The following is a 21367-nucleotide window of genomic DNA, read 5'->3' on the forward strand; positions in this document are numbered from 1 at the left end:
GAGAAATTAAAAAACTATCAGTCACAATAAAGAACATACTAGAATAAATTATTTCAACTGAGAACTTCACTAACTATAGGCTACAAAAGAAGGAAAATGCAAAGGAGGTTTGGTCAGTGATTTCATTGACGCTGTTAAAATTTACTTTTTGTGAACCAATGAGTCACTTGCATTGAATCAGATGTACAGCTTGCACCCTTTTCAAAAAAGGAATGAAGAGACAGAACAATACTGAAAGAATCCAGACAGTAGAAGAGACACTCTATCAAGAGCCAGCAGATCTCTGTTGCAAGTGTGATGATACTATTCCTCTGTGTGACTCTCCTCTCTGTGCAGCTGAGCCAGTCGAAGAGCAGTGCTCACCCTCTTTTCAGAGCTGTGTATCAAGGCTGGTACCAGAGTGAGATGGAGAAATGCCTGTCCAGAAAGCTTCACCCAGCTATGTCAGAGCCCTTCACAAGAATGAAAGCTTGTACCCTGTTTATGAGACAACAGTATTAAAAGACAATCCAGAGGAAAACAAAAGTAATGGAAATTTAAAGTAAACTTCATATTCAAAACCTGAAACACCATATGTAAAATGTTTCACCTTAAGTCATGAGACTGCACATAAGACAGGGAAAAAAAATCATTGTATGGGCATCAGAGTGCCTCAAGAAAGGAATAACAGCAATGACAGCTGGCATTAGGGTTGAGTACAGTGGACAGAGATCTTGGGATACCCACAGGACGTTGTGAATCTGGAAGCTGCAAGAATACGGCACTGCTGGGCTTAGGTTGGTTTTCAGGGAATGAGTGCAGGACAAAGAACTTCTAAAGGCTTAACACTTAAACACAAGGAAAATCTCCATTAGCTGGTACTGAGATTAGAACCTGTGCTTTATGGATAGGACCGCATTAATTCAGAAACAACTCCAAATATTTGAATTACACCCACAGGCAGCAATAACCATCAAAAGGTTTGGTATAAGAAACTTTTTAAGAGCTGTGTTCAATTTAACTACAGTGCATCCTCCTGGGTTGTAGTGGAGCTTTGGATCTCTCCCCTCTTATAAGCAGCACGTCAGTCAACAAGAATTTAGGTTGGAGGAATGCATTACAAATATAGAACAAATCAAATTAGCTCTCAGATGTTATCTGTTGATATCTCATTTCTTCCTCAGCTTTCTTCTAACCACTGGAACACAACATCTGGGCATTTGGGGGAGGCAACTGTTTTACTAAAAAGTACTAAATATAGGTGCTACAGAACAAATTACAACACGCTGCATTACCACACCACCTACAGCACAGGATGAGCCAGTAACAAGTTAGCTGCTGTAAAAAAGGTAATTTAGTCTAACAAGTGTCACCTTTACATCATAAAAAGCCAACTTAATCAGAGCAATTATGTGTTAAGGATGAGTGACAAAGTTAGTCATGTGTTGCAGAAGTTATTTAAAGAAATCAAGATCTGAAGCACCATTTACTTGTTTCAAATTTTCCCTGCCTCTGAAATTTGAAGGGCTCCTGAAGAATTCAATAATGCATTCAATTATGACAACCACAGGCTTTATACTTAATATTCTACATATTTTAACTTAAATTTAGAGTAGCATTCTTTCTTCTTTTTAAATGGAAATAGTTTGCTTTCATGACAGTCCTCTGTGATATCCATAGAACAGACTGGGGAAGGAATTATGTGACTTGCTGGGTCAAAATTTTACAGAGCATTTCACCCTGATCAGTGTTGAATGACAAGCTCCAGTGACAGGCACATTTGATGCTGTGATGTCCACAGAACTGGAGGCTTTACTGCTCAACAGTTTAGCGGATTCAAGAAGAGCAAATGAAAGTTTACTGTAGTAGAAGTGCCACAATAGTGAGTTCTATTAGACAGCAGTTAGACTATGAATCATATAATAAACTGTCCTTTCCTAGCAAAGGCTTTTGCAGCCTTCCTTACCCACAAAGTGATAACCTTCCTGTGACACAGCTGAGTGCAGCGAGACAGGAACAGGACTAAGTCACCTGCAGCACTATGGTCTCCTTTAGAGGCTAAAATTGACCCACTACTGCAACAGAGTTCATAAAATTCAGGCTTCCCCTGGTCAAACAGTATAAAGACTCTGGTGACCAAAGTTCCTTGCTCAAATCATCCAGAAATGGGCTGGAGCACTAGATCATCTATTGCAGAGAGCAACTGCATACAGAGATGGGCTTTGGGTAACGTGAACTACCAGACTGTGACCCAAAAGCACAGGTGCTTAAAACATAAATCTTTATCGGAAAGTCGATTAAACAACTGGTTCTAAAAACCTAGAGCAATTTTCATTGTTAAATTCAAAGAGAAACTCATAAAATGTGCCTACATTGGAATATTCTGATCTCTTCTGAAGATTTCTATGTGCACCTTGAGGAAGTAAGTGCCCATGTTTACCATGTTCCACACAGAGCAAAACATTGCTAAACCCCCCCTTCGTGATCAGTCATTACCCAACCCTCCCAAAGGTTTATGCAGTGCTTTCTGCAATAGCCTGTCCACCCACACAGACAGTCAGCACGCCCAGTCCCCTGCTGTTGCAGGCAGTCACATCATAAACCAATCAAATGCCATTGTAAAATTAAATAGGCTGTTTGGACTAAGTTTCCAAAATTTGGGAGTAGGCCTTTCTTCCATTCAAACTAATTTGGGTAACAATGAAAAAATTCACTCATGAACAGGGTTTCTGACTACATCTTTTTCCGTCAGTGGTTCTGGTTTTCCGCTCCAACCCACATCATCTATTCTCTTCCTTCCACCCATTCTTCCCCCCAAAAAAGGCTGGCTTGGACACTGTGCTTCAGTTTTCTGTAGAACTTTCTATTTTTCTTTCCCATTCTTTTTGTTTAGTATATAAAAGGAGCTTCCTGTTTAGAAGCATGGGAGTCCTACACCCTCAGTAATGATGTATTCAGCCCATCAATGATCTTGGCATGAATGCCTTGAACCTTAATAAACCTGATGGGATTTTCTGTACATGTCATCATCAGTCTGAAAAACAATGCACAGCATTTGTCCACTTGCACTGAAGCAGCTCCATTCCCAGTCCTACAGTTCTAGTAAGAATTCCAAGGGCTTATAAGCTTCCTTCTCTTAAATATTTCATAGATTTCCAATGTCTGCAGACCAAAAACAGAAGCACCAAGAAAAGACAATATTGTTGCAGAACTCTCACATGATCAATACTGTTCTGCTTTCCAGCCCCAAGTCCCTGCAGCAGCCTGCCATTGCTCACACTGCTAAAGTCTTCCTATGACCTATTGTCCAAATCCTTGGCTTGTCCTGTGCTGGGTAATAGGAATCAAACACATAATGCAATCTCCTTTCAGCTTCAAAAAAACCCATTCCCCCCAACCCTATACAACTTAGAACAAAACTCTATCTTGTTCAAATATGTAGAATGGATCAAAATCTATTTATATGGGTCCAAAAAGGGGAGTAGCATTGTTGACTTGAAATTAACTGACATATTTGTCTCTTCAGGAGTTTAATGTACATAAATACCTAAGTGCAGGCTGTTCTCCCTGCTGAATTTTAACTGCAGTGAAGTCCTCCAGTGAAGGTATTGGACAGGCATACAAGCACCTGAATCAGTGGATGCAGCAGCAGCCCTGAGTACCACACACAAGTGCTGTTTTTCTCCAAGCAATGCTTAGCAGCAGAGTGGCCGACCAGACTTTATTCTATACAATGTAATTCTTCAGCTAATACTCCTGGAAAAGATGCCAGGCTGGAGCTTGTGCATCTTAAAATCTGGCAATGCAAGGCACATATACTGCTTTACTTTAACTCCTGGGGGGGGGCTCAGTCTGTGCCTACATAAACATCAAATCATATTTTGATTTTTACTTATGGGTGAGCAGCAGAGTTAATTTAAAACTGTCAGCAAGTGCCATCCTAATTAAAAACAAATGACTAATTGTACAACCAAAGGGCCTGTTGACATGGGCTACATATATCAGTCAAAGCCAACCAAGCTTGAATTTGAGGAAAAGCAGCACCATCTAGTGTCCTACAAGAGTCAGATTCAAAAATGAAATCCACAAGTCCACACAGAATTTGCAAGGTAGCAAACACTCATAAAGCAGTAAGACACCAGTCTAACTATTGCAGCACTTCTGATACAGGGAACTACATAACAAAAATCTTGTTAAAAAAGAGCTGCTGAGAATGAGCTGTTTTCAGGCAGAACAAAAATTCCTTAAAGACAATAAATTGAGAAATTATTCTGCTGTCTGTAAAAAAGATGCAGTCCAAAGGCCAAAATGTACCAGAAGGCTACTTTTGTTTATAAAAAGCAAGTTTCAAGAAGTCGAGTAATATTAAAAAATCTAGCAGACTAAAACCATAAAACAACATGAAAAGGTATTTGAGAAATCTTATGGAAATATATGAGGGAAATTACCAATAAATTTTTTTTCAAACTCATCAGGAGCAGAAATCTTGGCAAAGGGTTAGTACAGCCAACAGATGATCAAACAATAGAAAGAACAGTAAGAAACAGACTATAATTGCTACTAACACATTAATACTTAGCTACACTCTGTCAGCTTCAGCTGGTACTCCTACTGTCCTCATACTAGAGCACATTGTGTGAGAACAGAGTACAGATGTCACCTAGAAGCCAGAGCAGATTTTGTATCAGTTCCTGCTTTCCTTGTTTCAAAGAGCATGAAGTATACATTCATCTTCTGAGTGTATACATTTTACTACCAAAAAACTTTAAGAAGAATCTGGCTTGGAGGTCACCAATGTAGACTTGGCATTCCTTACCACTGTCACAAGCTATGGACTATAATGAAGATTTTTAACTGTAAGAGAAAGTACCAGAGCAAGCTGCTTTTGTTAAGCCTACAGAGCACCTTGATAAATTAAGTTTAAGGCACAAGTCAAGCTTTGTAAGAAATATTCCAGTGCAGACCTACATCTCTCATGTGCCTCTACAACATTATAGAGTGCCTTTTTTCACACAGGAAGGAGAATAAATTACAAACAGAGTGGGCCTGAAAAAATAGGTATTAAAAAAGCTTTGCTCAGGGTTCTAGTGTATCTCCACTGAAGACAACTAACGAGCACCTTAGGCATCCAGCAGAATTTAATGTACTCAAGAACTGAAACAGGCTACAGACAGTGGGAAATGAATGCATGCAGCAGGCAGCTCAACAGCCTGGGAGCAACAAGCTCAGCCTCTATTTATGGTCTTGCAAATCATAGCTCTGTTAACAAAGCCTCAATAAAAACATCTCAAAAGATTGCAAAGAAGCCCATGTTTTTTACATATCTTAAGTGGAAGATTTATATAAATCCCATTTCCCTGCTACAAGGATACGCATCAAGAATTTAAATGCAGAAAAGCCATAAATTACTGCACCACTGATTTATGCAGTGTTATCCCCCAAAACAATCTGCAAGACTCGTGTATTAGTAAGGACAGAAGTTAAAACAACACACTAAAGTTACTACTTTCTCAGAAAGTGAGGCTGCATACTGTAACTTTAATAAAGAACTAGCTCTATAGAAGAATATATGTCCTCAACACAAAAACATGACAAGTCAAATCTGAAAGATAACCCAAAATTTATTTAAAACAAACAAACATAAAAGACAGCGCTATTACCAAGATTGAAAAAAATGAAGGATTCTTTTACTGATGTGACAAGACAGCCAATTTACAGCAGTTACATTAATTCTGAGAAAATCAGGTTGGGTTTACACTGCTTCAACTGACTACATGTACTTTCTGCCAGACAAACTGGTTCCCTTTCCCTCCCTTCCCAAAAGAACAGCCAAACATATTTTATAAAAAACATACAGAATTTTGAGACACATGATTGAAACACAAACCACTGTCCAAAGTCTGGAACTTTCCAAGAAGGTTAAATCCTTTGTTGCTTCAACCAACCCTCAGCGGGGGAGCTACAAGCACAACGCCGTCCCCTCTGACGAAGAGCATCGGAATATTCCTTTTGGTAGACTGGGAAAAAGGAAAGAAGAAAAGTTTACATTTACAAAAGCATAGATCACAAAACATCTCTGCTAAGCATATGACCAAATTCAATCATAAAAAACACACCTGAAACAACTCCAACAAACACACAATGTTCTGACACGCTGAAGGGATCAATACAAGTAACACCAAGTTTTTGGATGTCCCGAGTACTTTCATTACAATTTGTCCTGAACTTCTGTTAGAGCTTGATTCAAAAAACAGTCAGCAATAAACTACTTTAGCAATATAACAGTGTAACTTCAAATGAAAGAATCTATGGGGATAAATACACTACGTCCTTACTTTATAAATCTCTTCATAGGTTTCCTCATCAATCTCTATTGTAGTCACAGTTTCTTCCACATCACCCAAAATCATATTTAAGTGCTGATCATATGCCTGTAGGAATGAAGTTATTTTATTATTTCTTCCAAAATTAAAAAATGAGCTTACTAAAATGAGAATTTTAGCAAGTCTTTCAGACAAAATTAGTTTAGTCTGATTTTGACCAAAATACGTCACTATGTCAAAACAAAGTAGTATCAGTTGTAGTTATAATTCCAAACAAATATAAACAAATGGGTACTTTGCAGCAGAAAAAAAAGGAAAACATTTACAGGAAATAGCTCTAAAGCATTGTATGAGAACACATGCAAGAACTCAGAGACAGACACACTTCATTAACATTAAACCAGCTACACATTCTCTGCTGCCAGTCCAGCCTCCTGGAATTGATTGCCTGGGGACAACTTAAAGGTTATGAAAGCTGTTTCACACACGGTACTACAAAACCTTAAAATAAACATATGTTCCAGAAACCTTACAAAAGCATGTTGGAAACGACACATGTGCCTCATGGATCTCTCATCATCTCTGTGTTTCCAAAAGAGTTGAGGCCCAGTTAACACATGGGCAACTGGTTCTCTTCCCCAGCAAAGCACAACGCTCAGGAAGGATGACTGACTTAAAAGAAAGCAAAAACCCTTTTTGTCAAGAGTCATATCTCAGAAGAAAGCACTTACACAAATGAGATTTACTGAGAACCCAGCTGAGTATATATCCCATCATACTCTCAACAGGTGTGCCTCAAGAGATACTCATGTGATAGTGATAACCTCATTAGTTCTGTCTTGAAGAGACCTCAGGGTACATCACAAGAAGACGCTTGCAGCATTATTGCTCATTTCACAGACACAGAAACGTAAGCCAAGAGCAGTGAAATTAATTGCTTAGTAACATTCAGGAGACAAGAAAATCAAAATACATCTCCTAACTTTCAAGGGAAGCAGTTAACAGCAGACAAAGTACTGAACATATTAGATTTTTTCACTGATCGCATTACACTTCTGTAAGAGAAAGTGTTCAGACCTTGTTACTAAGATGATTTTTCCATCTACCTTCTCTAACCCTTTCCACACTTTCAACCGTGAGATACAAATACCTGTGGTTCCAAACTAGTTTTTTGAACAATTAATGGAATATTACAGGTAAACTTGCATAACAGCCTGTTGTACATAAAAAACAGTTGCCCAGCCCTTAGCTGAATGAGTATGACAGTGTTCCGAACGTTTTACTTACATGCAGCCTGCCTCTAAGCTCTCTGTCATTCCGCATTTTGACATAAATTCGCTCATCTAGACTGAGTCTGATGAGATCAAGTGGCTCCTCTACAGTATTTGTTGTTTGTTGCTAAAAAACAAAACATAAGAGTTACGTGTACAGAAGAAGCCTGTGAATTTCTCCGTTCCTTAGCGTTTGTGAGACACAGAAAACAGAGAAGTAAGAACATAGATGCAAGTATTTCAAATCATCTCTTCACATCCTGATGAACCTGAGTGCAGCTATTTACCACTCTATGGATATTCACCAGCCTAAGCAACAGCAGTTAAAAGGCTTGTTTATTCTGCAGCAAATCACACATCACACACAGAGGGATTGGACCTAGATGATCTTTAGGCCCCTTCTAACCCAAACCATTCTGTGATTCTATGGAACAGTTTTTCTTACCAGCAACCATCATCCCCACTGCAGCAGAGAGCCTGCACCAGATGAACCAGCACCACGGCTGTGCCATGGCACAGTGCAGGCCGGGAGAGCCAAACCCACGCTGACACCTCTGCCAGCACACAGACCTGGTCACACGCTCAGGTGACCTCAGTTACCCGGTCATACACTGCCCCACACTCCCCCCTCCTCTCCCGAGGCCCTGCTCGGCCGCAGGGCAGCCAGGCCAGGCTCCGAGGCTGCTCTGAAACCTGAACACAGCGGGCTGAGGCCCCTTTTTGTGATAACGGCGCGCTTTGGGGATCACAAGCAAAAAACCGTGAACCCCTCCGTGCGCATCCCGCAGCTTGCTCCCTCCTTCCTTCCTCCTCAGGGAGGAGGCACTGCCCTCGGCAGCTTTCCTGCATTTTCCTGCCCAGGAAAACGGGCCTGAAGGGAGCCTTGGCCGCGCCTCGGCGGCGGCACAAGCTCCGAGCCCGAGCAGGAATTTCATTCCACACGGAAAACGCTCCCCGAGGGGCTGCGCCTCACGGAGGGTGCCCGGGCTCGGGCGCGCCCAGCCCTGCCGGGCAGCCGAGAGCTGCCGCTGCCTCTCCCTCCCGCCCCGGGCCCGCGGAGAGAGGCGGGAGGCACCGGGAGCTCCTTCCCTGCGCGCCGCTGGAGCCGCTCACCTGATCCACCTCATCCGCCATCTTTCAAACCGCCTCCCGCGCCCGCCCGCGAGACTTTATGGCCCGGCCCCTTCCCCTTCCCTTTGCCCTTCCCCTGCGCGGGGCCGGGCCGGGGCCGCCGCGGGACCTGCGGGGAGCGCCATGGGCAGGAAGCGCAAAGCATCGCCCCGGCCCGCGGCTGGCAGAAAGAGACGCTCCGGGGGGCTGCGGGAGGAGGAAGAGGAGGAGGGTGAGTGCGGCACGGAGGCCGTGTCGGGCCGGGCCGGGCGCTGCGCCATCGCCGCGGGTTGGGGCCGCTCCAGGCCGGGGTGGGCAGCGGGGGCAGCTCCGTGAGGGGAAGGGCAGTCACCGCAGGCTGGAGCCGTGGGTGGCGATCGGCGGTGGGATCGGCGGTGTTACCAGTGCCAGGGGCGCACAGAAATCGGGGTTTAACCCCCGTGTGCCGCGGGCCCCGCACGCTGCCCCAGGAGCGCTCACAAAGGCTGAGCGAGCCGGGGGTTTGTCTCACCTCGCAGCTTCACAAAGTAATAAGTTCTTGTGAGTGGCGAGCACGATGCTTGGTTTTCAGCCGACCCCATCGGTAAGACTAAGAATCTTTAAGTGCCTCTTGTGCATTGCGTTATTATAAATATTTTCCTTAAGTCTCATTGTTCGGATCTTACCTATTTGTTCACAAACTCAGCATTGTGAGTGCTCAGTTCTGTAGCTGCCTCTAATGAGGTCCACGGAGATATTGTTTCTGATTGCCATGGAGATGAAACTTCATCCTTTAACGTATTTTCCCTTCTTCTCTCCTGTGCAGATGATTTTGAAGAGGAAAAGCCCAGTACAAAAAAGAACTCAAAAGCTCCAGCTAGGAAAAAGGAAGAAGGTTGTGATAATGGAGTTTCCAACTCAGCAAAAACTTCAAAACAAACAGGGGCAAAATCACAAACAAAAGAAAATAAAAGGAACGGTAGAAATAAAGAGAATTGTAACAAAGAGGAAATGTGCAGGTAAGTTTACTTATCATTCTAGTCTGTGGGAGCTTTCTCTTCATCTGATTTCTTTAGGGCCTAGTTCTGTGTATGTGCATGTGAGCAGTGTAGAGTCAGTCCTGAGGAAGACGGGCTGCATGGGAAGGAAATTTGTGAGCCTTTCCGAATTCGGTCATTTAAATATAAAATTTTATTTCATTTGGTTTAGTTTTCACATGGGACCAGGGATGTTTTATGGAATCCAGCATGAATAAATGTTGTCCTGAGATTTGGATGATAGGCAGAAATCTTTAAACATATAATTCTCTGGTGGTTTTTTTTAAAATACAATTATAATATCAGCACAGTCTGCATGTGTAGATTGCTATAGCAAATATATTAATAAAAAGAAATTAAACTGATTGGTCTCGTTTCAGTGGACACCCAGAGCCTTGGGCGTTATTGTAGGGAAACAGAAACAGCTCCAATTTCAGTACACAGTAAGAATAAATGATTCAGTGAACCATTTCTCCAAGGACTGGTTTGTACAAGCTGTTCTAAAGGATGGAACCTTCTGTAGGTTCAGGCGTGGCTCAGGTTTAGGTTTTTTCCATCCTAAATATCCATGCAGAATCAGAACCTAAGTTTGCACTGGAAACATGTTATTCCATTGAGCCTGTGGTTATTTATGGCAGAGATAGTTTGCTCTACAGAGAAGATTTCTGTGATTTAATTGTCAGATACTCAATCTGTTGTTGTTGATGCAGAGGTCACGCTCCATTTATTTCCCTATTTTTAGTGTCTTCTGTCTCTGTTCTTCTTAAATAAACAAGCACCTACATTTCATGGTGCTAAAGCTGTTTTGATAATTTTAACAGTGACTCACCAAAGCCCCCTCAGAAGGAGATGAAGTTGAAGAAAGAATCACCTGTTAAAAAAGAGATGAGTGAAGACAATACTGACAATGATGATGATGATGAAAGTGAAGATGAATGGGAGGATGTGGAAGGTAGCAATTGCATGTTTATTAATTAATTTAAAAAAATTTATTTTTTAATAATTTAATTTTTGAACCATTTCTCATTTGGATTCAGATAAATGCTTATACTCTGTATACTTAAAGTGTGTTCCATCTGTATATCTGTATCTAAAAGCTCATATCTCACAATGCTTTTAGAAAGGTTCCAAAGAAGAAAAAGAGCCACACAGTTGCTGACCTTTTGGCTTACATTAAAATCATGCTGCCATGCACAAAGCGCTTTCTCAGCTGCTTGTGTTGGCTGATGCTGAGCAGCTAAGGATGAGTCAGTTTGAAGATTCAAAACTGTGAATTCCCAGTAAAGAAGAGTGAAGATGAAACCAACTTAGCTGTTTGATTACATGGCCATCAACAAACTATGTTAAGAATCATGATGATCATAATCTTCTTATTTTGCTGCTACACATTTATGCCTTCTAAAGTGAAGAGCTGTCAGGTTTTTTCTTTGTTATTTTACAAGTACCCTTGAAGTCACATCTGCTTCATTCACCTTTCTCCTGACTGAGTTTGCCTGTGACAGTCACTAGGCATTAAACTGTTCTGAGCTGATTCTTCTACAGCAGGTGACTGGCATCCAACAGTTATTTGAAATAACTGAGCACACACTGTTACGGAAGGTCTGGGAGCTGGTAATTACTAGGGATGTTCAGTTTATAGACTGAGTACTTGAGAAGGAAAATGTAGGTTCTTATCCCATTATCAGTCCTCTCTGGGGGTCTGTTCCATGCTTACTTATAATTTATTAATATTTTATTTTTTCAGAGCTCCAGGAACCTGCCACAGATAAGTTTGAAGAAGCTGCTGTTCTTCCAGCAGTGGGGCTGCCAAGCAAACCTGTGGAGATAGAGATTGAAACCCCAGAGCAGATGAAGAAAAGAGAGAGGAGGTAAGAACAAGGAGGCAGTGGAGGGCTGGTAAAGGATGAAGTTAAAAGTATGCTAAGTCTTAGCTGTCACTGACTTGCCGTGTTCTGGGTGAAAGTCCCCACTTTGTGCAGACGGTTCAGTTGGAATGATGCAGGGTCAAGGGACAGAGAACAGTCTACACTTTGACAATTTTACCAAAAATCTCAATAGAAGTTGGCAGGAATAGAAACTTCTCAGCTTCCTTGAAAATCAAGCATGTAACTTCACTGTGCTTTATTGTAAATCAAGGGACAGCAGTAGATCTGCAAGGAGAGCTGTGAGTGACTGGCATTTTGTTTCTGCAAATGTCTTAACAGCTCAGATGGAAGCTTCTGTGTGCCAATACCTGAGGTGTGAATAGGTGGGTCAAATGAATGCCCTTGGCATCTGGGAGCATTAACCCAAGGAAGGCTGACTTTGGGTGGTGGCTGGAGGCCTGATGATGAGAAAACCATTTTTCCTGGAATCTGAATGGAATGCCAGCAGTAGTCTAAAAGTCAGACAATTCAGTTAAATTTAGTATGGAGCTGTCCAAAACCATTGATAAGAAACTGAAGGCACATGAAGTTAGGTAGAATTTAGACCATCTGAATATACCAAGCTCTCAGTAGTCAGGTGCATGGAGTTCACAGTCATATGCATCCTTCTTGCCTATTCACATAGCCAGTAACTAAACTTTTCTGTAAGTGTGCCCAGAAGATTCTCTGGGATGGATTCTCTTTGTGAACTGAGCCAGTTCAGGTGTCTGGAAAGGCAGGTCCACAGAAATCCCACAGCATCCATCTCTTTTGTAATCTTCTGCAGAGAAAAAAGGAAAGCCGAGTTTGAAGCGTATCTTCGGAGGATGATGAAACGTTTCAGCAAGGAGGTTCGTGAGGACACACATAAGGTATTTGTCACAGAGAACCCTGGCAGGGAAAAAGTTGAGCATAAAGATTTCTGAAGTGATTTGTAATAAAGAAGATACTTAGTTTTGACCAAATAATGTGGGGCCGTGGCTAGAAATGAAAAAATAAAAAGGCTGTAGTCCCGACAAATGATTGTTAGACTCCTCCTAAATTGTGAGCTGGAAACATCAGTGTCTGCATTAGTAAAATTCTAGCTTAAACCATATGCAAGTAGGATGTATATCTCTCCATTGAGGGAGATCTTTTCATTCTATGAGGGTTAAACTGCCAGTCATGTAGAGCAGGAGATACTGACAGGGACTTTAAGGCTTTCCTGTCTTCTGAAGACAGCGCTGTTTCCACCCTGTGAATGCTTGAGAGGTTTCATTTTTGCCTGTCTCTGTTAGAAGAAGCAGTGAAGTGTTCCTTATCTTTACCATGGACAAAAGTTCCACTAAAGAAGATCTTTTGAGAACTCACTGTAAAAACTTTTCTCTCTCAGGTTCACCTCCTGTGTTTGTTAGCGAATGGTTTCTATCGGAACAGGATCTGCAGTCAGCCCGATCTCCTCGCCATCGGTCTGTCCATCATCCCCACCCGCTTCACCACAGTGCCCGCAGGCAAAGTGGACCTTATCTACCTTTCCAACTTGGTGAAATGGTAAAACTTTTCTAGAAATCATGCTGTCATAGAACGTAGAGCAAGAGTTCAGGGAGAGGGGTAACTAGTTACCAGTTTTCAGTGATTTTTTTTTTTTATTTTAAATACACGGGAGAGAGTCTGTCCTTTTTACAGAAAAGGGTCAACTCTGAAGTTTAGGAATATAGTCACAAACACTAGACAATAAGTAGGTGTCTCATGTTTCAGGTTTATTGGAACCTTCACTGTTAATGATGAGCTTTCCACTGAAAAAGGAGAGCCCCTTCAGTCGACCTTGGAGAGGCGCTTTGCCATCTATGCTGCACAGGATGATGAGGAGTTGGTTCATGTAAGAGACTGGGAAGTGCAGGGTTGGTTGCTGAGTTTGGATGCTGGATCAGTACTGTATGTCAGGTCATACACAAAGTGGTTGTGAGGGTTGGGTTTGGAGAAAATAGATTGGTCACATAGGTGATTCTGTGGCTTTTTATTTTGTTGTATTTTTATCTGGAGTGCTGTGATTAAATTAAATTTAAATTGCTTTGCAGATATTTTTAATTATTCTGCGAGCATTACAGCTGCTGTGTCGCCTCGTGCTGTCTTTTCAGCCTATTCCTCTCAAGGATACAAGACCAAAGGTAGTTTCTGCTGTTTGTGTGGAATAAAGAATAGATCACTGATTTAGTAGGATTAAAAATACTTTCTGGCTGTTGCAACTTGAAATGCATCACTTACTGCATGAACCAGTGTTCTAGCTATAGTGCAAAAAAATGCAAACCCTGAATTTTTAGTTTTCTCCTTTAAAGAAGCCACACATTTTTGTGTTTCAGCAAAGACATGCTTCAGTGCTTTTAAATTTCTTTAAAACTTAGCAAACACTTGCTGCATGATTACACCTCTCTTCAGCCATTTGCCTGAAGTTTTCAAGCCCCTAAGACATGCCATTTGACCGTGCCTGCCAGCCTTTGGTCTGCATGAACCTTGGGCTGATTTCAGTCTTTTTTTTAACATTCTTAGCCATGGTGATAAAAGTGACCTAGCCTGTTTCTTTGCAGGGAAGGAGCTCATCCAAGAGGCAGTCTCTCAGCAACACCTCTGAGGGACAGGAGAGTTCTGCCACAACACCCAAAGCTGGGGCAAAAAAATGCCCCTGCAAGAAAGCCAAGCAGGATGAGAAATCCTCAGAGAGTGAAGAAGACATCAAGGAACCAAAGAAAGCCAAAACTGCTCAGACCAAAGGCACTCACAAGTCAAAGCTGGCTAAAGGCAGCCAGGAACAGAAGGAATCAAGTAATGAGAGCAGTTTAGCAGAAAAAGATGTGCCAGTCAGGCCCAAGAATGATCGGCGGAGACGAGTGGCCTCCAAAGTGTGTTACAAGGAAGAGAGTGAAAGTGATGAGGGCAGTGTTTCGGACTTTGAGGTTTCAGAGGAGGAGAGTGATCTCTCTGATGAGGATTTTGAAACTGTCTCTAAAAGGCGGAGGAGCTCACTGGCCTCCCAGAAGGCAAAGATGACAACTCTAAAAAGCCCTAAAACTGAGACTTCAGAATCAAGGCTGTCAAAAAATTTGTGTGGATCTGAGCCTAAGCCAGCAAAAAGTACAGCTCCAGCCTTGCCTGCAGGACAGAAAAAGAGAAACAAAATCATTTCTAGTGATGAGGATGATGGACAACAGGAGGTGAGGAAAGCGACGGGCACAGACCAGTGGCTGGAGGTTTTCCTTGACCGTGAGGACAAATGGGTTTGTGTAGACTGTGTTCATGGCAACGTTGGCCAGCCCCAGCTGTGCTTCACACATGCCACAAAGCCCCTTTTCTACGTTGTGGGGTTTGACAATGATGGGAGCGTCAGGGATGTGACACAGAGGTATGATCCGGTGTGGATGACTGCAACAAGGAAGATCCGTGTGGACCCTGAGTGGTGGGAAGAGACACTGCAGCCCTATGAAAGTCCCAATGTGGAAAGAGACAGAAAGGAAGAAACTGAGGTAAATGGCAACAGGTTGTTCAGAACATTTAGTGCCAGGAGTTCAGTCCTTGGATTCTCATGCAGGGAAAAATCATCAGGAATCTTTCCCTGAGGAAGGAGGTTTGTATTTGAGCTTGAAATGTTGAGATGGAGCATGTTTTAAAGGGGATATACAATGGTAGATTAAAATAATATTGATTAGACTCTGTTCAGAGAAATTTGCTTAGCAAAAGTACTGCACAGCTGATGCTAGAAACATAACAATGTGGTTTCTGTACAGTTTAGCATTACCCTGCTCAGAGTCTTTGAAATACAAAGATCTGAGTACACATATCTTCGTACCTATTGGCAACAAGAATGCTTTGGTTTGTTGGCTCATCTGAATAAGTTTCTGGTGGTTTTTTTTTTCTTTGGTCCATACTATAGTCATAGTAGTGCAATAGAGTTGGGAAATCACTCTCCTTTGTATAATTCCTAGTTTCAAGTTAAGCTTCAAGATCAGCCTCTACCAACAGCAATTGGAGAGTACAAAAACCACCCTCTCTATGCACTGAAGAGGCACCTCTTGAAATACCAGGCGATCTATCCTGAGTCAGCTGCTATCCTGGGGTACTGCAGGGGAGAGGCTGTCTACTCCAGGTGAGTTGTGCATGTGTTGTCACCTGTGTCTGTGACATTTGTGATAAATTGAAGAGCTAATTTGCATGATGGTATCAGCAGTAGTCTTGGTCCACATGCATAGACAGGTGAGGCATTTCGCTGCTCAGACAGCATTTGCCTATCACTTAGATACAGCTTTTCTACTACTCCTGAGATTTTGGAAGATCTCTTATAGATCACTTCACTATTCTTATGTTTGCTTCTTTCTGGCCTTCCTAGAGACTGTGTACACACTCTGCACTCCAGGGACACTTGGCTGAAGAAAGCTCGGGTGGTGAGGATTGGAGAAGTGCCTTACAAGGTAAGAGGGTTTGACTTCCTCCTGTGCAGTACACCTGCCCCCTAAAGCTCAAGCTCAGTTCTCTTTTGGTTTTTGTTTTCTCTTTGTCAGCAGATGCAGATTTCTCACTTGCTTGCATGGCTTTTGGTAGCTGCACTGTGAATCTGTCCATCTCCTGTGCCTGTAGTTCCTACCTACTACCCAAAGCCTAGCTTTCTCTTCTTCCCACCCTGAGGGTATCTGGCAGAACTGCTCCCTTTTCATCTTCAAAGACATCCTAGTGTTTTATGTGCACTGCTGATGTGCACATACAAGGTGCCGTGGGCTATCATTTATAGGCAGTGGATACTGAATCTAGGAAATAGCATTTCTGCTCTTTCAGAACCTCCTCCTTTGATGTCCTAGGAAAATCTGAAGTCACTGTCAGCTTGTTGTTAGGTGGTGTTACAGGCTTGGTCGTTGTATTTGCAGATGGTGAAGGGATTTTCCAACCAGGCGAGGAAGGCGCGCCTTGTGGAGCCGGCAAACCGGGACCGAGAGGACCTGGCGCTGTTCGGCCACTGGCAGACAGAGGAGTATCAGCCTCCTATAGCAGTGGATGGGAAGGTAGCTGGGAATGCAGAGGGCTGGTGTTAAAAGAAGTGTTTTGTATGGAACTCTGGACTTTATTTTTCCAGAAGTTGCATATTTCAGATGTGAGATCAGTCAGTAACATCTGGATTCAGGATTAAGAGTTCTCAGATAACTGCACTCAGGAGAAAATGGGCAAAACTTTAGAGACCTTTCTCTCCTGAGTACAGGTAGTGAGTGCTGGCAGTGCAGACTGCTGGAGTTGTAATTTTGTTGATTTGATTTTCTTAGACCATATTTGCTTTGCTAATTCTGTGCATTACAGCCTGAGTAACAAGACCTGGGCAGAGGACATAGCTAGGAGATAACCACGCAGCTAAAATCTAGGCTTATGCTTTATCATGTGCATATTAATTGAATACTAGAGTGGAATGCAGGAGATCAGAAGGAAGGGAGGGCCCCTGAGTTGCACCAGGGATTTTCACCTCCCTTCAAAAAGCAGGAATATCACCATCTGTCTTTAATTTTGCAATAACAGGTTCCTCGAAATGAGTACGGAAATGTCTATCTCTTCCTGCCGTCCATGTTACCTGTTGGCTGTGTGCAGCTGAAACTTCCAAACCTGAACAGAGTGGCACGAAAGCTGAACATTGACTGTGTTCAAGCCATCACTGGATTTGATTTTCATGGCGGCTACTCACACCCAGTGTACGTGAAGCTGCTTTGTTGCAGCTGCCAGATGTTGATGTCCTGCAGAAGCTGTATACCCCGTGTTAAAGAGTGCATGTGATCAGTTACACACTTAGATCTTTTGAGACAGGCAGTTCTGTCAGTGTTCAGTAGCTTTGGGTTGGCTGGGTCAGCAGGTATTTGTCCCGTTTCTTTCTTCTCGTAGCTGACAGAGGATTGTGTTCTCCTTCCTAGTACCGATGGCTACGTGGTGTGTGAGGAGTACAAAGAGGTTCTCATTGCTGCCTGGGAGAATGAACAAGCAGAAATAGAAAAGAAGGAGAAGGAGGTGAGAGTTATTTTTGCGGCTTCCTTATTGTTACTTTTATTAAGTGAATTTCATTGAAACTGTGGACAATCAAACAGGGTGGGCTGTGTAAGCGACAAACACAGAGCGTAGTGACTGTGAGGGGCTTGGTGCATCCCCCGAGAGCCCCAGTTTGGACTTGCTGTCCACACTGCAGTGGGATGCAGTACAAGTGTGTAGCAATATCTGCATACTCTGGAATAGTTTTCCATGTCTGCTGGGAAACACAGGTAAGAATAAAGTTTTGGAGGTAGTTCTGGTGTAATTTGCACAATCAGTGTGTACATTAGAAAGTGACTGTAATTTGTGTATTTAGCAGGTAATTGGACACAAATACATTTTACATTTAAGAATCTATTTGCCTGTAATCTTTTTCTGTGACACATTTAAGTTGGTGTTGGTTTTTTTTGTTGGCAGTTTAAAAAAAATCTTCAAACTTTGGTCTTCTGTGGGCACAAATACATCGAAACTCATAATAGTAAATTTTTTTCTTTTCAATAACAATCCCCCACAGAAGCGTGAGAAGAGAGCTCTGGGAAACTGGAAGCTGCTGACAAAAGGACTTCTCATCAGAGAGAAACTGAAGAAACGCTACTCCATCAAGGTATTCTGCATTTCTGTTAGTGATTTCTTTTTCAGGATGTTATCTTTCTACCAATAGATGTTTTTCCAGTCTTTCCAATATGTTATGTTTCCAACTGTAGACTAGAATTTCCAGAGTATAGTTGCTCAAAAATCTTCTTCTTTCCCACTGGTAGCATGTGACTAGCACCTAGTCAAAAAAACTACACCAGAAATTCGATGTGGTCATGTCCATCAAAGATTCATTATTGTTTAACAAGAGATTATTGCTTCCCAAAGCATCATTTTTTGGTATTGTATTTTGACATACCCCCTTCCTAGATTTATTCCTCCAAGCCAAGCATGTAGCTAATGGGATGAGATTGGGATACTTTTTTGTTATGAAGTCAGGTATTTTAGTTCTTAATCTTCTCCCCAGTGAGAAAAGTGAAAAGCCTGATCTTTTTCTAGCAGGTTTGGTTTTATTTATCCATCATTAAAAACATTTTGGTTGTGTTGAAGGAATGTTTGATGTCCAGAAATAGCCCCAAACTGGAACAACCAACTTCTGTAAGGTCACTCAGTGTCACTGTGACAGATGACAAGCCCTTTTAGAAGGGGGAGGTTATGAGTGTTTCCTAGAACAACTTAACGTTTTCATGCCTGTTTTTTCTAGACTGAGCCATCAGCACCTGAGACAGAGAAAGGGGCGGGATTCTCTTCTGATGAAGAAGGAGCTCCGAGCTCTGAGAGCGCAGTGGGGAATGTGGCTATTTCTTGGCCCCAAAATCGCCAGTTAGAGAAAAAAGAAGAAGAGAAAAAAACCAGAAAGAGCAAGCGAGAAAGGAAAGGTGAAGAAGCACAGTTGTTCCCTTTTGAGAAATTGTGATTAGAACAAGCTTTTTCCTTGCTATTTCCAGATGCAAGAACATTAGTCACAGTAAAAGTATCCTTTGCCAGTTAGGGACTTAAGTCTTCCTGGGCACTTGTGTTTCTGAGCTGTCAGGGACCACCCTCACTCACTATCCAGTTTCCTTTGATACAGGTAATTAGATTCTTCCTTTTATCCTTAGGCTTAGGAGCAGCAGACATGCAGTTAAACCTTCTGAGAAGATCACTTTGTGGCTTGAAGGGTTTTCTTCTCTTTTGTATCGCTCAGCTCCTGTTATCCAGTTTCCAGAAGTACTTCTTTCATTAGTACCCTCTTTTCCCATTTTTACTCCTTTTCATTTTTCCCTGCTTGCTCAGAATTAAAGCATCCAGCTGCTCTTTAACTGTCTGTGGAGAGCTGTCCAAAGGACTGCTGATACCTGCTTTGATCCATAGCTTATCCAAATCCATGGTGAGAGTTCTTGCCTTTCTGTCTCATGATCACAGAAGGGGATATACTTCCTCTAAGGTCGAAAGAAATAGCCAATCAGGAATTGGAGGAATCAAAATTTACTTTGTAAAGAATACTTGCATTTTGGGAACTTGGATTTGGCTTTTCAGTCTACTGTCTTCCTTTATGTTCAGAAATCTTGTGCTTTGGAAGGTAGAAGCCCTGTCCTCATTTCAAACTTAAGATTCAGTATGCCTTCTTAAGTAATTTGAATATATACATATTTGCTTCTGTTTCTTACCAAGATCCTGTTCTGAAGCAAAACATGTAAAACTGGCTGAATGTCACTGTCAGAAACAAAATTCACTGAAACCATAGAGTTCTTGTTATTCAGTACCATAGCATTAAAAAACTGTTGAGAGAGGAATGTAAAATCTACACAAGCTTTTCCTGCACTTTGTAGTAGAAATACTGATCTGTCTTTTGCAGTATTATATATCTAAATTCCACTGATACTGTCTCTGCAAAAGTAGAGAGGAAAACAGTTTAGTCATTGCTGGACATTGTCACATAGGAAAGATTGAAATGCAAGAAAATGGCTTACATGTAATTATGTTCAGAAAAAAATTTATTTTTGTACTGTATTTGTAGATCAAATTAAAGTTTGAAAAAAAGAATCTGTTGTCTGTTACACCTCCCCTCTGGCCAGCTTGCTGTTCTGTAAGCAGCTGTTTCCCTGGAAGGACTATGGATAAGAACTGTAATATCCTGGGTCCCAGGATAGCCCAGAGCCAGCTGCTTGTGAATTGTTCTCATGTTAAGGGTCTTCATTCTCAGTGTTCAGTTTTTGCCACCAAATTCCAAATAAATAAAGACCATCCTAAGCTGGAGGCTTGGGGAGTAGATCTGACGTGTACATAAAGCTTCAAGAAGTCTGTGTCTTGCAGGAATGGGTAATACTGCAGTGGGCCCAGAGGGTGTATTTATTTCTGAGTTAGTGTGGACACAGGATACACCCTGAGATGAGTGTGCTCAGTGTGGGGCCCATGTCCAGCTTCTGCTGGTATTGGTAGCTGTTCATCAGCTTAAATCAGGAGCTGCTATCAGCTGTACCAAAGCAACTCTGTGCTGCCTCACTTGGGACACAGCAGGGATACACAAAGCTGTGAGTCCAGGAATTACTTATAATCAGCTGGAAAATAGACAAGAACATTTTCAGATGGCAGGATCCTGCTTAGCAGCCATGTGGACAGCTGGTGCTCCCAGCCCAAGCATGGGAAAGATGAAAGAGTAAATGTGCTTCAGCCTGTTCCTATACAAACACTGTTTATGTACGTGCAGTGAAAGTGAGTCTTGGCTTCACCAGAGCACCTGTCCTGTGGAATGTGAAGTTCTTGTCTGTGAAAGGAATCTTAATTTATTGTGTATTATTCTGGTGCACATGCTGGGATGCAAGACAAAAGTACTTTACACTGCTGAAGGGACAGGTAACCCCTCAGTCTCTTTAGAAATACAATAGGCTGTTGCAGTCAGGTTGAACCATCATATTTTTCAAATAATCTTGCAGAGGCAAGGAAGTGACTGATTTCAGTAGTCAGTAATGGTGAGTAAAACCATGGCAGACTGGCACCAGCAGTACACAAACCAGAGAGCAGCTGTGCTGTCATTAGCAACTTGCTTCCCAAAATGGGGAAGTATTTGCAGGACAAACAAAACACACCTGTGCATTTATCTCAACCAACAACAGAAAACTAGTTCACGTGGAAGCTACAAACTAATCCGCACGTACCTGGACACTGTTCTTGGACATAAAATGTACAATACTTACATTTAATAAAAAAGAATCCTACAGACCAAC

The 21367-nt window shown here is 42.1% G+C and overlaps 2 protein-coding genes across 2 annotated transcripts; one reads left to right on the top strand and one right to left on the bottom strand.

Annotated features, from left to right (window-relative positions):
* Window positions 1-5580: 5580 nt before the first annotated feature.
* Window positions 5581-8789, bottom strand: LSM3 (LSM3 homolog, U6 small nuclear RNA and mRNA degradation associated). The gene is made up of 4 exons (XM_064667482.1): window positions 8687-8789; window positions 7590-7700; window positions 6315-6410; window positions 5581-5996 (listed from the first exon to the last, which is right to left on the bottom strand). The coding sequence occupies exons 1-4, from the start codon at window positions 8705-8707 to the stop codon at window positions 5916-5918; spliced, it is 309 nt and encodes a 102-aa protein (XP_064523552.1). The 5' UTR covers window positions 8708-8789; the 3' UTR covers window positions 5581-5915.
* Window position 8790: 1 nt separating this feature from the next.
* Window positions 8791-21366, top strand: XPC (XPC complex subunit, DNA damage recognition and repair factor). The gene is made up of 16 exons (XM_064667459.1): window positions 8791-8915; window positions 9489-9681; window positions 10521-10651; window positions 11444-11567; window positions 12391-12475; window positions 12976-13133; window positions 13341-13461; window positions 13661-13750; window positions 14168-15100; window positions 15560-15720; window positions 15961-16042; window positions 16493-16627; window positions 17130-17299; window positions 17516-17609; window positions 18142-18231; window positions 18865-21366. The coding sequence occupies exons 1-16, from the start codon at window positions 8828-8830 to the stop codon at window positions 19075-19077; spliced, it is 2868 nt and encodes a 955-aa protein (XP_064523529.1). The 5' UTR covers window positions 8791-8827; the 3' UTR covers window positions 19078-21366.
* The last annotated feature ends 1 nt before the right edge of the window (window position 21367 follows it).

Source organism: Pseudopipra pipra, chromosome 11 (genome assembly GCF_036250125.1).
Source record: "Pseudopipra pipra isolate bDixPip1 chromosome 11, bDixPip1.hap1, whole genome shotgun sequence".
Classification (NCBI taxonomy): domain Eukaryota; kingdom Metazoa; phylum Chordata; class Aves; order Passeriformes; family Pipridae; genus Pseudopipra; species Pseudopipra pipra.

Excerpts from the sequence above, each read along its gene's own strand:
- XPC (XM_064667459.1), top strand. The coding sequence starts at position 8,828 with ATGGGCAGGAAGCGCAAAGCATCGCCCCGGCCCGCGGCTGGCAGAAAG. Across the intron at positions 10,652-11,443 it reads TGAATGGGAGGATGTGGAAG|AGCTCCAGGAACCTGCCACA; the intron begins GTAGCAATTGCA and ends TTATTTTTTCAG. Across the intron at positions 16,628-17,129 it reads CTATAGCAGTGGATGGGAAG|GTTCCTCGAAATGAGTACGG; the intron begins GTAGCTGGGAAT and ends TTGCAATAACAG.
- LSM3 (XM_064667482.1), bottom strand. The coding sequence starts at position 8,707 with ATGGCGGATGAGGTGGATCAG. Across the intron at positions 7,701-8,686 it reads TGGCGGATGAGGTGGATCAG|CAACAAACAACAAATACTGT; the intron begins GTGAGCGGCTCC and ends TTTGTTTTTTAG. Across the intron at positions 6,411-7,589 it reads AGCTTAGAGGCAGGCTGCAT|GCATATGATCAGCACTTAAA; the intron begins GTAAGTAAAACG and ends TCATTCCTACAG.